Source organism: Notolepis coatsorum (genome assembly GCF_963971535.1).
Source record: "Notolepis coatsorum genome assembly, chromosome: 17".
NCBI lineage: Eukaryota > Metazoa > Chordata > Actinopteri > Aulopiformes > Paralepididae > Notolepis > Notolepis coatsorum.
The window spans coordinates 9,444,640-9,461,576 of NC_140181.1; the positions used below are offsets into that span (position 1 = coordinate 9,444,640).

General features: G+C 44.3%; 2 protein-coding genes across 2 annotated transcripts in view; both read left to right on the plus strand.

Moving 5' to 3' along the window:
* LOC311243457 (uncharacterized protein) overlaps positions 1-2,562 on the plus strand; it is a gene marked incomplete at its 3' end in the record, with an annotated part of 20,045 nt that extends 17,483 nt beyond the window's left edge. Inside the window, exon 4 of the mRNA XM_084332690.1 lies at positions 2,476-2,562. Within this exon, the coding sequence (XP_084188816.1) occupies positions 2,476-2,562 (87 nt within the window). The remainder of the gene's footprint in view (positions 1-2,475) is intronic.
* Positions 2,563-4,105: 1,543 nt separating this feature from the next.
* The window catches only part of tspan31 (tetraspanin 31), a 32,984-nt gene continuing 20,152 nt past the window's right edge, over positions 4,106-16,937 (plus strand). Inside the window, exons 1-3 of the mRNA XM_084333833.1 lie at positions 4,106-4,274; positions 12,862-13,029; positions 14,787-14,867. Of these exons, the coding sequence (XP_084189959.1) occupies positions 4,212-4,274; positions 12,862-13,029; positions 14,787-14,867 (312 nt within the window). The 5' untranslated portion in view covers positions 4,106-4,211. The remainder of the gene's footprint in view (positions 4,275-12,861; positions 13,030-14,786; positions 14,868-16,937) is intronic.

Consider the following 16,937-nt stretch of genomic DNA (forward strand, 5'->3'; position numbering starts at 1 on the left):
CTTCCGCGTTCCGCGAATCTGATTGGCCACTGCCGTTTCTGGTGCGATCTGATTGGCCACTGACGTTTCTGGTCATGTGACATGTGCGCCCAATCGCGTGACGCACCCATTTCCGCCTCGACCAGCAGCAAACTACCTAACGCCTAGTTTATCACTGGTTAAGCTTAGGCGACTCTTTCGAAGTTGGTTATGGTTAGAGTTTGGAATCAGGGCTGGCGTTCTATCGCCCTGCTCTAAGACAAACTCTAACCTTAACCAACTTCGAAAGAGTGCCTAAGCTTAACCGGCGAAAGAACTTGCCGTCACACGATTGGCGCGACCAGAAACGTCAGTGGCCAATCAGAGCGCAAAACGCGAACGCGGAAGCATACATGCGTTAGGATAAGAATAGACGCCTCCCGCGTGCTGCTATGACAACCGAATTTCCCCAAGGCGATCAATAAAGGAATATTTGATCTTATCTTAATAAAAGGTCATAAAACAGTGATTCAGGGGATTGGATCCAGGCTCCAATAGAGTTCCAAATGAATTGGAAAAGATGGACTGTGACTGTGGTAATAATAATAATAATAATAATAATAATAATAATAATAATAATAATAATAATAATAATAATAATAATAATAATAATAATAGATTGAATTTGTAATGCACTTTTTGTTCGCTGGGATCCCAAAGTGCTACACTACAGGGTTAAAACATAGTTAAAAAAATTAAATAGTTATTAGTAAAACAAATAAAATAAAATACAGAATAAAAATAAGATAAAAATAGAACATAGTTAATTAAAAACATAGTATAACCAGAACATTTTAAAACAACAGCACAAGAAAATTTTAATAAAAAGCTAACAGTCAAAGGCCTTTTTGAACAGGTAGGTTTTCAGGCCTGCTTTAAAGGATAACTCCACTATTTTGGGAAATTAGCTTATTTAACATCTTCCCTGGAGTTAGACAAGAAGATGCATACCTTTTTTGTCTCTGTGCGTGCATTTTAGCTTTGGGAATAGATGCTCCGTTAGCATAGCTTAGCTTCATCACTGGAAGTGAGGCAGGACAGTAGCCTTACAGTGCCTTACAGTGTATTGCAAGGTCTGACATTGACCAAACTTGATATGCATGACCTTGGTGGGCTCTAGGTCAACTCCTGAAAAGGGGGTCAATGTCAGACTTTGCAATCAAAAGTTAGGGGGCTAATAACCCTTGCCATAATTTCAGTGCGCCCTTAACTTTTGATTGCAAGGTCTGACATTGACCCCCTTTTCAGGAGTTGACCTAGAGCCCACCAAGGTCATGCATATCAAGTTTGGTCAATGTCAGACCTTGCAATACACTGTAAGGCACTGTAAGGCTACTGTCCTGCCTCACTTCCAGTGATGAAGCTAAGCTATGCTAACGGAGCATCTATTCCCAAAGCTAAAATGCACGCACAGAGACAAAAAAGGTATGCATCTTCTTGTCTAACTCCAGGGAAGATGTTAAATAAGCTAATTTCCCAAAATAGTGGAGTTATCCTTTAAAAGAGTCCAGGCTCTGTGGTGCCCTCAGCTGGATGGGGAGGCTGTTCCACAGGCGTGGTGCAGCCGTGCAGAAGGCTCGGTCACCCATGGTGCAGAGCCGGGTATTGGGGACCTGAAGGAGCAGGCTACCTGCGGATCTGAGGGTGCGGGTGGAGGATTGTGGAGTGATGAGTTCCTGAAGGTAGAGGGGTTCGTTTATGCAGTTATGGGTGAGCATCAGGATTTTGTAATTGATCCGGGATGAGAGTGGAGGATGGGGGTTATGTGATCGTGTTTACGAACTCTCATCAGGATCCTGGCAGCGCTGTTCTGGATGTATTGCAGCTTTTGGATGCTCTTGCCAGGAATCCCGATGAAGAGTCCGTTACAGTAGTCCAGTCTTGAGGAGATAAAGGCATGGACAAGCGTCTCTGCATCTGACAGGGTTAGAGTGGGACGGAGTTTTGATATATTTTTTAGGTGATAGAATGAGGTCTTGCAGAGGTGTTTTATGTGGATGTTGAAGGTCAGGTGGGGGTCAAATCGAACCCCCAGATTTGTGACTGAGGGGGATTACCTGGCCGTCAAAGGTGAGATGTGATATGGATGAAGACTGAACCTGGTGAGGGGTGCCAATTAGAAGTGCCTCGGTTTTTTTGCTGTTTAGTTGGAGGAAGTTGCTGTTCATCCATGCCTTTATCTCCCCAAGACAGGTGGTGAGGCATGACAGAGCTGCAGAGGGGTTTGGGGCCGTAGAGTTGTGTGTCATCGGCATAACAGTGGAAGGACATTCCATGTCTGCCGATGACACGACCGAGGGGGAGCATGTAGGTGATGAATAGGATGGGACCAAGAACCGACCCCTGCGGAACACCACAGGTGACATCGAGCAGCCTGGACTTGTGTCCTCCCAGTGAGACATATTCAGTCCTGCCTAAGAGGTAGGACTGGAACCACTGTAGTGCATGGTCCGACAGTCCAACAGTGTTGTGGAGGCGCTCCAGGAGGATGGTGTGGTCCACAGTGTCAAACGCTGCTGTCCGATCGAGGAGGATGAGGAGTGATGGTGATCCTGCGTCAGCGGTCATTAGAAGGTCATTCGTCACCCTGAGCAGAGCTGTGGGATGAGCGAGTGGTCTCTCTCTCTCTCCTTCTCCCTCTCTCTCGCTCCTTCTCCCTCTGTCTCTCTCTCCTTCTCCCTCTCTCTCGCTCCTTCTCCCTCTCCCTCTGTCTCTCTCTCCTTCTCCCTCCCCCTTCACTCTCCTTCTCCCTCTCTCTCTCTCTCTCTCCTTCTCCCTCCCCCTCTCTCTCCTTCTCCCTCCCTCTCTCTCTCTCCCTCGCTCTCTCTATCTCAGGTTATTAGACTGATGGCATTATTATTATTATATGGAGCTTTTTTCATACACAAGAATTCTGGCAAATATTGAAACGAGTCCATAAAGTCTGTCTCCCCTTTATTGTCAATAGAGCAGTGGATGTACATGATGGTCCATATTATCTCAGAGTCCTGGGCATATGATTCATAGGTTATATGAATCTTATTATTATAAGAACAATGTAAATGATTGGACTGTCCCAGGTTATAATAATAATGTGTATAAATGATTGGATTGTCCCAGGCTCTACGAATAATATTTATAAATGATTGGATTGTCCCAGGCTATAAGAATAATATTTATAAATGATTGGATTGTTCCAGGATATAAGAATAATATAGGTGTTATTCCCCTAAGATTCCTGGATGCATTACGCTACATGTATGTGTTCAGCGCTGATTGCATCTGGGTGGGAGTTGCCAATAAACGCCTGATAGTAAATTATGTTTATTATCACCATCAGTAGCTAGTACACTGAACTATTGTTTATGGCACGGGGCTACTCATCAACTGACAGGGTTACCAATACCAACCATCAGTCATCTCTCTCTCTCTCTCTCTCTCTCTCTCTCTCTCTCTCTCTCTCTCTCTCTCTCTCTCTCTCTCTCTCTCTCTCTCTCTCCCCCTTTCCCCCATCTCTCTCACTGGACTGCACTATATCACACACTGACCAGTGTGTCATCGTTCTTATTGCATAATACCTTTGTAGTGGCCTGGCATCACCATGGAACTTACTAATAAGTAGCCGCAGTATCTTAGCAGTATATTTTGTGAACTTGTATATATATATATGTATAGACTAGAGTGTTTTCACGGCGCGTCATCAAACCGGAAGTCGGCCATTTGGGAGATAGTGAATGTATCCAACGCAAGCGAACTAGCAACTGTTCCTGGTCATTATTGTTCAAAATGGTCATCCGGACATTTATGACGTATAACAAGATACACAAATCTACAGTACTGTTTTTTTACAGACAGAGTTTCTAACGGAGAATATATACATTTGAGGGGGGAGAAACTGTACACTGGGGGGGGGGGGTCCGTGGGTTGGACATTTACCGGGGCCAGTTATAGTTAGTCACTCACCTGAGCGGATGTTGGAATCATGGATGACCCATAGAGACCACTGCACTTCCGCGTTACATGGAGCTCACGCGCGTCTATGTGGAGTGAGTGGCCTTGCAGACGTCACGCACACGTCATCAGCCACGCCCTCTGTGTGGACTGCTGGTGTTGACCACAAACAGTTCTGTCTAGCCAGCTGCTCTCCAGCTAGGAAGGACTCAGCGGGATCCTAGCTCTCATTTACTCTTTGTTTAGAACACATCATTTTGAATATGGTCTGTGGCGGATTCACTTGCTCCAAAAATGCGCTGTGTTCCCTGAACGTGGTTTACATGGTGAGTGTACAAAAATGGATAATAATCTCATGCTAGCTGCGTTAGCTTTTACTGGTGGTGAATGAACTGTGTGATGGTGTAGCAGCACACAGACATGACTGACGATTCTGCATTTTATTATTTCCATAAAAGCTTCCATTTTCGCTTGACAACCTGATTGTTGCTGGTATGTATTGTCATAGTATTGTTAACTGACTACAAGAGGAGTATACGTTACGACATGTTTACGACAGTTACAGTAAGTGGGAGTGGTGCGAGAGGAGGTATTGTTGGGATTGAGGAACCACCTGAGGTAGTAATAAAGCGTCTTGTTTACCAACCAACTGTTCCGTTGTCCGTTAATATCTAAGATATTACATGGTGTCAGAAGTGGTCGAGGATGGCAAAGTTTCAACCACCAGAGAGTTTTTGTTTCGAGAAACCCGCCGAATGGTCAGACTGGAAGAAACGGTTTACACGGTACAGGACAGCTACTAAGTTGGACAAAGAAGAAGGTCCAGTTCAAGTAAGCACGCTGGTGTATGCGCTCGGGAAGGAAGCAGAGAACATTCTCAGCTCTTTTACCTACGGGGAAGAGGAAGATGACTCGCAGTATGATGTTATACTGGCGAAATTTGATGCATATTTCATCCCGAGACGCAATGTTATACATGAACGGGCGTGTTTCAACCAGAGAGTGCAGCGTGCGGGAGAGCGCGCAGAGACATTCATCCGCGCACTATATGAGCTGTCGGAACATTGCAACTTCGGAACGGCTCGTGAGGAAAACATAAGAGACAGAATCGTGGTCGGGATTCTAGATAAGGGTCTGTCTCAGAGGCTACAGCTGATCCCTAACCTCACTCTGGAGATGACTGTACAAGAGACGCGTCAATCAGAGGAGGTAAAAGCTCAAGTTAACCAGCAGGGGGAGCAGGCTTACGCTGTGCAAGAAGTAGCACAACGGCATAACAGAGGTGCAACACAGAAGTGGCGGCACCCACAGAGAGAGAGGCGCCAGGAGAGAGAGAGTGAGAATGACCACAGGAAGTGCTGGCGGTGCGGCAAAATGCCACACAGTCAGCAGGATGACTGCCCAGCAAGGAGGTCTAACTGCAATAATTGTGGGAAGAGTGGACACTGGGGAAAAGTGTGCAAAAGCAAGCAGGTGAGGGAAGTGACTGAGGGTGAGGGATCAGAAGATGGACAGTATTATTATCTGGGCTCAGTTAATAGCATACCTCAAAATGATAATGAATGGACAGTCACATTAGAGATTGGCAGCTCACCTGTAGAATTTAAAATAGATACTGGAGCCGATTGTTGTATCATAAGTGAAACTGTGTACAAAACACTGGAGCCAAAACGGGTCCTACAGAGGCCAAAGAAGGTGCTGAGTGGTCCAGGGGGTGGATTGAACTGTTTAGGGCAGTTTATGACTCAGACCAGCTACAAGGGGAAAACATACACATGCAGGCTCTATGTCATTAGGGGGCAGAGTGTGAATAACCTACTCAGCAGGCCAGTAGCTGTAGCTATGGGGTTAGTAAAGCGAGTGGGCGAGGTCAACACCAGTGAACAGGAGTTTGGCCTACTGAAAACACAGCCTGTGAAGATAGCTCTAAAGGACAATGCCCAGCCCTATGCAGTATGCACAGCACGCCGGGTCCCCATACCGCTCCTGAGTGCAGTGAAAGAGGAGTTGGAGAGGATGGAAGCCAACGACATCATTGAAGCCGTGACTGACCCAACAGAGTGGTGCGCACCCATGGTGCCAGTCCCGAAAAAGTCTGGAAGAGCACGCATCTGTGTGGACTTAAAGAAGCTTAATAAGGCTGTCAAAAGGGAGAGATTCATCTTGCCGACATCAGAGGGGATGGTAGCTCAGCTCAGCGGCTCCACAGTCTTCTCATCACTTGACGCAGCGTCAGGGTTCTGGCAGATCCCACTGGACAAAGACAGCCAGAGGTTAACCACCTTCATCACACCGTACGGAAGGTACTGTTTCAAACGTCTTCCCTTTGGGATAAGCAGTGCACCTGAGATATTTCAGAGGAAGATGGTGGAGACGCTGGAAGGGCTGGACGGCGTTGCCGTCTACATGGACGACATCATCATCCATGGCAGCAACACCAGCGAACATGATGAGCGGCTGCAGAAGGTTCTGGATCGGCTAGAGTCTGCAGGCCTGAAGCTGAACGATGAGAAGTGTGTGCTGAGAAAGGAGGAGCTGCACTTCCTGGGTCAGGTGATCAACAAAGATGGTGTACGACCCGACCCAGCCAAAGTGTCTGCAGTCAGCAAACTGGAACCACCAGAAAACGTGCAGGAACTAAAGAGAGCACTCGGCATGATCAATTACCTGGGGAAATATATTCCAGACCTCGCCACAGTGGGCCAGCCACTATATGCACTGTTAAAAGCAGACTCAGTGTGGATGTGGGGTCCGGCGCAACAAGCAGCCTTTGAGCGAGTTAAAGAGCTCCTCACAACGTCACCTACCCTGGTGTACTATGATGTTAACAGGAGCACAGTGGTCTCAGCAGACGCAAGCAGTTATGGGATAGGCGGTGTCCTGCTGCAGCTCCATGGCGAGGACTGGAGACCAGTAGCATACTGCTCAAGGCGACTGAGCGACGCTGAAACCAGGTACGCTCAGATAGAGAAAGAGTGCCTGGCGAGCGTGTGGGCGTGTGAGAGGTTTCAGATGTATCTCTATGGCCTGCCAGCATTCAAACTGATTACGGATCACAAACCCCTCATCCCACTGATGAACTCCAGGGATCTCGACAATGTGCCACTCCGCTGCCAGCGACTCCTCATGCGGTTGATGAGGTTCAACCCGGAGGCTGAGTATGCACCGGGGAAAACGCTGGTGGTGGCAGACACACTGTCCAGGAGCCCACAGGCAGACAAGGGGCTCAGTAGGGACACAGACGTGGAGTGTTACGTAGCAGCTGTGATGAGCAACATTCCAGCATCGCCGAAAAAGATAGACAGCATCCGCGCGGAGACGGCGGCGGACGAGCAGCTCCAAGAAGTGATCAGGTACATACAAGAGGGGTGGCCTGAACACCTAGCACATATAAACACCTGTGTTAGGGAGTACTTTCCCGTTAGGAACGAACTGTCTATGCACGATGGGGTAGTGACCAGAGGGAGTAGAATAGTGATACCAGGGAGATTGAGGTCGGATATACTAGAACGCATACATGAGGGCCATCAAGGTCTTAACAAGTGCAGAGACAGGGCCAACACTTCGGTGTGGTGGCCTGGCATAGCCACACAGATCACACACAAAGTTGAGAACTGCATGTACTGTCGTGAGCAGAGGAGAGCACAGAACAGGGAGCCTCTCCTGTCAACACCTCTCCCAGACAGGCCGTGGAAGAGAATTGGCATAGATTTATGTGAACATGAGAGAGAGAGTTACCTAGTCATAGCTGACTACTACTCTAGATACCTGGAGATACTCCACATGCCTACCACGACTAGTGCACATGTGATCTTGAAGCTGAGAGCCACGTTTGCCCGGCACGGAATACCGGAGGAGGTTGTCAGTGACAACGGACCGCAGTTCAGCAGTGATGTCTTCAGAGGCTTTGCCTGTGACATGGACTTTAAGCACACAACCTCTAGTCCCCACAACCCACAAGGAAACGGTTATGCTGAACGTGCAGTCCAAACGGCCAAGGGGATTCTGAGACAAAAGGACCCCCTACTTGCTTTAATGGTTTACCGTTCTTCTCCACACAGCAGTACGGGTGTCAGTCCGGCAGAGCTCCTAATGGGCAGGAAAATCAGGACGACACTGCCCACTCTGGCCAAGAACCTGCAACCAAGGTGGCCGAACAAACATCACGTCAGAGCTCGAGATGCTGCGGAGAAGAGCAAACAGGCCTTCTACTATAACAAACGCCATGGCGTGAGAGAGCTCACACCACTGCAGCGAGGAGACCATGTTCTCACCAGACTGGACAATCAAAAGACCTGGTCCACACCTGCAGTAGTGGCAGGTGAGAGCGTTACACAGAGGTCTTATCTCATCGAGACAGAGCAGGGTGCTCTGTACAGGCGTAACCGTCGACATCTCCAAGCGGTGCCCGTACCGGGGCCTCCAGCGAATGATGACACAAATCCCGGGAATGACACACCTGACATTCAGATGAGCCCAAACCATGGCTCGCCTGGTCCAACAAGGAACACTGATGGACTGATCCAAACCAGGTCTGGTAGACCTGTTAAACCTGTCCAGAGACTTGACCTGTGAGGGGAGAGTTCAATAATAATTTTTTTTGAAGGGTGTTGATATAAAAAAAAAAAAGGGAAAAGGGGAGATGTCATGGTTATTGATATGTGTTGATACTGTTAAAGAGAAGATATCAAAGTTATTGATATGTGTTGATATTGTTAAAAGGAAAAAGGGAGATGTCATAGTATTGTTAACTGACTACAAGAGGAGTATACGTTACGACATGTTTACGACAGTTACAGTAAGTGGGAGTGGTGCGAGAGGAGGTATTGTTGGGATTGAGGAACCACCTGAGGTAGTAATAAAGCGTCTTGTTTACCAACCAACTGTTCCGTTGTCCGTTAATATCTAAGATATTACATGTATGTACAGTTTTCTGTTTAGTAACCTAGCGAATACGTAGATGGGCTGACCTCCTTTTGTCTAGTCGACAGACAGGAGAGTAGTTGATCATGTTGTACAGTAGCTACTAGCTAACGTCACTCCTTGTTAGCTTAATAGATCATGGCTATATAGCTATCCAGCTGGTGTGTTTGGTAGCTGTTGTTAGCCTGACAGTCGCATTTAAGTGACACATTTCATTATTTGTTTTACTTTGCTGTGATCTCCCCTGACCTCTGTGTCATGACTGACACGTGTGCTAATCTTCTTGTGTCACAAACAGTACTGTATTTGTAAATCTGGTATATGTCATAAATGTATAGATGTATAGCAGTACTGTCTATCTGTATGTCATATATGTTATGATGAATTGAAAATGGGGGACCCTGATGTAAACAAGACGAAAGTCTTTCTCTGGTCTGCATCCCCTTAACAATTGTGTGTATTGAGCAATCTGTTAAATAAAGTTTTCAATCAATCAATCAGCTATTGTTAGCCTAACAGTCGCATTTAAGTGACACATTTCATTATTTTTTACTTAGCTGTGATCTCCCCTGACCTCTGTGTCATGACTGACACGTGTGATCATCTAAACCTCCCGGCTGTCTTTTATGTCAACAACAATGTTATGTGACATGCCCTGGTACCGCAGTGCTAGCCTTCTTCATGACGATTTCATCATGATGATTTCGTCATGATTTCAGCTAACACAGATAGTAGCAGATTGATCATCTATCTGAGCTAAGAGTAATACACCGGGAATCATCATCTAGAAGTGTCAAATACGTAACAACACCTGTCCTGATCCTCACCGACTAGTATGTGTTGAATAATATGATGAATTGAAAATGGGGGACCCTGATGTAAACAAGACGAAAGTCTTTCTCTGGTCTGCATCCCCTTAACAATTGTATGTATTGAGCTGTACTGTACTGTACCCATTCTACAATCTGTTAATAAAGTGTGTTATAGTTGATGTCAGCCTAAGGGCAGAGCGTCACAGACATACCAAAACTACATTTCATATGACCTTCCCAATTTGCACCATCATCACAGCTCTGAGACACAAGTCCTTTGTCACAAACTTTTGCCGTCGGGCTCTCAAAGTCCCTTGTGCTCTGAGGTTATACTCCCTATACTGATTACTTTGGAACCTAGGGTTCTATAATGCTACCGATATTACTTGTAGATGTGCAGTCATTTGTAATAACCGCCGATAATGCAATATTAGACCTATTAGATGCACCCTACACTTTTGTGTGTGTTTTCTCCCCATTCAAACAATCCTTATAAACAAATAGGATCTTCGCTAACTATAACTAGACCAGTGGCTCAGGAGGTAGAGCAGTCGTCTGGTAATCCGGAGGTTCCCGGTTCAATTCCCCCCTCCTCCCGGGCAGCGTGTCGAAGTGTCCTTGAGCAAGACACTTAACCCCTAATTGCTCCCGATGAGCAGGTTGGCACCTTGCATGGTTGCCTCTGCCGTCAGTGTGTGAGTGAATGTGAGGAACAAATTGTAAAGCCATTTGGATATATATATGCACAAATAGTATTTTTTTATCAATGGGGGCTCCTTGGGAAGGTCCCAGGGGATCCACAGAAAAACGGGGAATGGTTTGATTTCACTAGAAGTTAGCCCACTGAAAGAGTATATAAAAGTGACTTTTAAGCATAGATATCACTCCCTACAATGTCATCCCCTACAGTATAGAGTCTAGACGGTTATGGAGTTCATATCTGTCAACAATCATCTCCTCAGAGAGGCGTCCCTGAGACTAGATCCAATCAAGCGGGCGTCCGCAGCCTGACATGTGTCAATGTGGGGTTCTAGTAGACATGACAACGATTCAGAACCACTGGTATACTGGTGAAATATCTGTTACGCTTGCAAAGTTCTTTTGAAGTTGCTCTGAATTTCTGAAGATTTTAAATAATCAGACGAGGCCAGTAATGTTCCCTTCTTTAGTTTGACCAGAAAAAAGCGTTGAAATGGAATTGGTTGATATTTTTAAAGGGGCACTTGCCGCACTTCAGTAGAAAAACAACGCTAATGTATTTGCACATAATCTCAACACACTCGGAACTCAATTTTGCACACATCTTCTATTTAGTTTTGACAGTTATTGAGAGATAACGAGTTTGACTATGGCCACCAGTGATGTCATCGGGGGACACTGAATCCTTGTGTTGTGTTGATTACGGCTCCATGAAACGATGTGGATGAAAAAATAGGGGGACTGGCCTGCTGCCTTATCATTTCACGGAGCTTTAATAAACAACAGCATGCCGTCACCACCAGTGGCCATATTGAAACTCGTTATCTCTCAATAAATGTCAAACTAAATCAATGTGTGCAAAAAGTTATTGGATGTGTGTGAGAGATTATGTGTTTTGTTTGTTTGACGCAGCCTCTGAGCCTGTATCTACGTCTTGTGCCTCGTCTACAGTAACTATAGTTGTTGTTTTTTCCAGATCCAAACCGAACACAATCACCACCACAAGTAACATTTTACAGTGGGTTGGTCTCTGGGGGAGAAAACACAGCCCCCATTATAGTGTCAAACTCATGCAGTCCTGACTCTTCATTACTTTAGAGATTAGATTAGATTCAAATGTACAGTATTGTCGTCATACAGTATGACGGTACAGTGGAAAGAAGTCTGGCATCCAACCAGAGTGTAAATGTAACAGTAAATTGCAATAGTAACAGTTTGAGTTTATATGCTCATTTGAGTTAATATGCTCATTTGAGTTTAAATGGAATCAAGGGAACGACACCCGGCACTTCAGTCAACCTGCCAATCTTTACCATTCCTCTGTAAAGCAGCAATGTCGATTTCTGGCACCTACTGTACAATCGGTACTGTCTGTGTGTTGTTCAACACATCTCGCATGATTAGATTAGATTAAGATGTATTGTCATCATGCAGCACAAGTACAGCACAACGAAAAGAGGTTTGGCATCCAACCAGAGTGCACATGTAACAGTAAAGTACAATAGTAATATTGAATGTACAGGTGATTAAACTGAGTATAAAATATATAAATGACTACTGAGTGCTAATCGGATGTATGTTTGTACAGAGTTGTAGTATTAATATGTACAGTGATACAGGTGAAAAGACAGTAGTATGGTAGTAACTAAGTCATACTGACCAGCAGCGTAACTAGTAGTAGTAAGAGTATGATATGTACAGATATAGATATAGTATCTACAGGATTATATGCAGGTATATACAGACACATGTGGATATATTATATATGTATACAGTAATGTCAAATAAATATATATATATATATATAGGGTATATACAGCATTATTGTACATGCTATCATACAGAATTATATGGTTTATATGCAGGTGCATAAGTAGGTATATAGAAGGATTATATGCAGATATAAATGTATATGTACACAATAGTGCTGTATATATATATCACTGATTCTTGAGAGTCGGGACAAAACATGTCCTACATAGAAAAGTCTAATTTATATAAAAAATAAACAAAATGAATAATGATTGACATACTCACAAAGTTCAATCTAAAGGTATTAAACCCCCAACCTTCACTGTATGTAAGATAAGAATAAACTTTATTGTCCCAGAGGGGAAAATTGACTCGGTAAATGGCTGCATTTTTATATATAGCGCTTTTATCCAAACAACAGTGCTGCATCATTCTGCGACGACCGTGTAAATAAAGAAGAAAGATAGACAGTATATAATATATACTGTATATCTTTCTTCTTTATTTACACGGTCATATACGGTCATATCTATATATACAATCATTCATTCATTCAGTTAGTAGAGAGGACTTCAGACAAATATGACAATACACATAGAGACGTGCAGCCATAATACATAAAGTAGGTAAGCTCATTTCAAAAGCTTCATATTGCACCCGGCCCTAATAAAATGTAATGTGTGGTGTCATCATCATCATGCGACTGAGCCTCTCCTCCCCCGCTCAGCTGGTGGGTCTGCTGCTGATCGGAGTGGCAGCATGGGGCAAAGGCTTCGGCCTGGTGTCTAGTATCCACATCATCGGGGGCGTCATCGCGGTGGGCGTGTTCCTGCTGCTCATCGCCATCGTGGGCCTCGTCGGGGCTATCCATCACCACCAGGTCATGCTGTTCTTCGTATCCTTTCTTCCTTGTTTTCCTCCTCCTCGTCTCCCGGGGAAACACGCCGCAGGTGAAGGGCTACGTTCACACTGCAGGCAAAATTCGGCCTGAATCTGATTTCTCTCTTCTTTTTTTTCCCCCCTCATGTGACTCGGATCTTTTTTTGTTTGAAACCTTTTTTTATAACAGTATCCACAGCACACAAATCACATGGAATCTGATCGTTCAAGTTTTGTTTTATTTGTCACGTCGTACACGGTACAGGTACATTACAGTGAAATGCTTGGTTCTGTATGAGCCTCCTGGGACTGTGCTTCATACAGTAAAAAAAAAAAAAAAGTAGGAAGAATAAAGACCAAACACTATACAAAACTAAAGTACAAAATGCTTGAAATGCGGTAGTCCCATTCTGATTTGGGCCACTTTTATATGTGGTCTTAAATCGGATACAGCCAGGTGTGATTTGTTTTCATTAGCTGTCCTCCACTGCATTCAACTTCTAAATTAAACGGTAAACTGTGACTTCAGTGTCCTCCATGTTTACGTCCATCATCATTATTGTTAATTTGCGTATATGTGGGTCAGTTCAGGTTAGCATGGCCGGAACAATAAATCAGAATTGAGCACCAGTGTGAACGCAGAGATCAATCACCGACTGCAGGAAATGCAGTTTATCTGATCAGTGCATCTTTTTTGTAATTTTTGACACCATTGGATATCTCAAAACCCCGCCCTTTTTTTCTTGATCCTCCAACCGCGACCGTCTCCTCCGAACTTTGTCCGAGGGAAGTGGCGCTCGGGATTGGATGATCAAGAAAAGAGGGCAGTGTTTTGCTTTGCCCATCCCTAGTTTATGGCCAACTATCCAGAGCTGGTATGAGGAACAACATGGATTGTTCTGAGAAATGACTTGAGCAACATCATCATTGGTAACGGTAAGTAAGAAATAGGGCAAGGGTTAAAGAAAGAAAAAGAAGGAAAAATCTGAACTAGTCCTATGTTGAAAAGCCTTTCATTATTATTACACAGCGATGTTTATTATCTAAAGATTCTATAAAACCATTAACTACTTTTATGGCCGCTGTAGTTGTATTGTGTTTTTTCCTAAAACCTGATTTGGTTCGATTTTAGATTTGATCTCGAACACAACAAACATACAAATCGCAGTAAAAACTAAGTGTAAACACATAAACAAATGAGCCCGTCTTCATCCATAGAAAAACAAACGCGGATGAGTTGGAGAAGAGGCAGCAGAAGGAAGCTTATCTAGCTAGTCCTGCCCCTTTCTTACAATATAACATTTAAAATAAAACTCTCACTACCTAAGAGAGAGGAAAAATAATAATAAAGAAAATAACGTTAGAAAACAAGACAACCATTATTTTTTGTTTTGAAGGAATCAAAACATTCCCTGAGAGCGGCTCTCTAGTTCCTCAGGTGACCGGTCTGTGTTTATCTATCAGTGCTTTTTTGTAATCAGATAGAATATTGAGATACCAAGTTTTTAGTGCAGCAAAGGTACACATTTATATTGTTGCGTTTCTTCCTCTCTTCTATACATTTTTATTTTGATTAATCCCACTTTTCTATTATATCCGATCATGCCTTGTGAAGCACCTTGTTACAACCTGTACTGAAAGTGTTATACAATCATTATTATGATTATTGTTTCTTTGACCGTGCGCCTCAGTACATGGTCAATCCTCTTCATCGTGTTATACAATAGTTGTTGTTATTGTTATGATTATTGTTTCTTTGACCGTGCGCCTCAGTACATGGTCATCCTCTTCATCGTGTTCCTCTTCCAATTCGGGGTTTCCTGCTCCTGTCTGGCGATGAACCAGAGGCAGCAGGTGAGTGAGCGTCCAGCACCAGGACACACAACCAACCATCTGCTTTCAGGTCACATGGTTTGCCCTCCACCCCCCCCCCCCCCCTCCACCCCCCATGCTTCTGTTCCTTATCTAGCTCCTCCCCCCACAGTGTGCAGCTGAGTTAGTTCCTTTCACACCTTCTTCTTTGCCCTCAGACTAGAGAGCGAGAATAGAAATAATTGCGTTGTCAGCGCGGACGGTACTCCTCCCCGGAGCGTTTCCCTCTGCCGTACAGTCTCCCCTCTGTTTACCTCTCAGCCGTCACCGAGAGATAAAGAACGGTGACGCCAGTGGGCTGCCCGCGGTCCTCACATGCATGTAATCGGATGGGGAGCGACAGTGGGTCAGGAGGTAGAGCGGTCGGTCGTCTGGTAGTCTGAAGGTTCCCGGTTTCGATTCCCGCTCCTCCCGGGCAGCGTGTCAACGTGTCCTTGAGCAAGACGCCTAACCCCTAATTTCTCCCGATGTGTAGGTTTGGCACCTTGCATGGTTGCCTCCGCCGTCGGTGTGTGAATGTGAGGGACAAAATTGTAAAGCGTTTTTTTTACCACAAAAAAAGGCTGCGATTTGCTACTGAATAAAATTCTGTGTGTGTGTTGGATGCATGAGTACGGAAGCGTATTGCTGCCACACCAGAAAAAAAAAATATCCGTATCACGTTATAACATAAAACGTTTCACGTTATAACGTGATAACTTCTTGTTATAACATAAAGGTTTCACGTTATAACGTGATAACTTCTTGTTATAACATAAAGGTTTCACGTTATAACGTGATAACTTCTTGTTATAACATAAAGGTTTCACGTTATAACGTGATAACTTCTTGTTATAACATAAAGGTTTTACGTTATAACGTGAAACCTTTATGTTGTATAACGTGATAAGAAGTTATCACTCAAGACCCCTACGCTCTGCATCTTCTGGCCGCCTCAGACCCACTCCTCCTATCCGAGCTCCGGGAGGGTCATCAAAGAGAAGTCGCCTATTCTCAGTCCTTGCCCCACAATGGTGGAATGAACTACCCACCCCAGTTAGGACAGCCGAAACACGTCCAATCTTTCGCCATCGACTAAAGACGCACTTCTTCAACCATTATCTGAAATAAAAAAATAAAAAATAATAATAACCCTAACTAACCTTACTGTCAATAATTCATGCACTTGTCCTAATAAACTAACCTACACTGTAACACGCAACACTTTGATGAACATTGTTACTCAGCTGATAGAGTTGTACCCTTCCTGATGACTTGTCGTACAGAACTTGTAAGTCGCTTTGGATAAAAGCGTCAGCTAAATGTAAATGTAAATGTTATACCGTGAAACGTTTTATGTTAAAACAAGAAGTTATCACGTTATAACGTGAAACCTTTATGTTATAACGTGATACGGATATTTTTTTTCTGGTGTGGCAGCAATACCAGAAAGTGAAGTGAAGAAGTCATGAGAGTGAAGCCAGCAACTTCTCGCATTAAATGTCCAAATCCGAGCCGTTATATCTGCTTATTCTCATTATATATTTGTGCACAGAACGTAGCATGTGCTGCGGTCACTAAATGGTTAGGAAAGGTTAGACGTACGCAGTACCTACTTACTGGTCACATGAGTCTTCGATAACGTGTGAACGGTAATCCAGTCTCCCTGTGGCGCGTCACGCGTGTGATTCAGGAATGTAAACAAACACGTCGCCAGTAGTCAACGTAACTATCGGAGGCCGACGGGGTCAAAAGGGTAAACGTGATTAAATGTTAATATTTAAAAAGTCACGGCGACCCCTCCTTGTTTTATAGATGTTCCCTAACCATCCATAAAATAAACCCATAAAAAATCCCTTGATATGAAAATATTCTCCTCTGTGTTTCATCCACCAGTCGGCAAGAAATAAGGAAAAATAGGGTTTGCTCTCGCAGTCGTCCAATCGGTCGGTTTGGTCTGAAACCTTGTTCGTTCATAGTCGATTTTCTATAGTAAAGTTATTTCATAAAATAATTATAAGCACAGGGAAATCGATACGTAGTAGTATCGCGATACTTTGCGTGGCGACACTG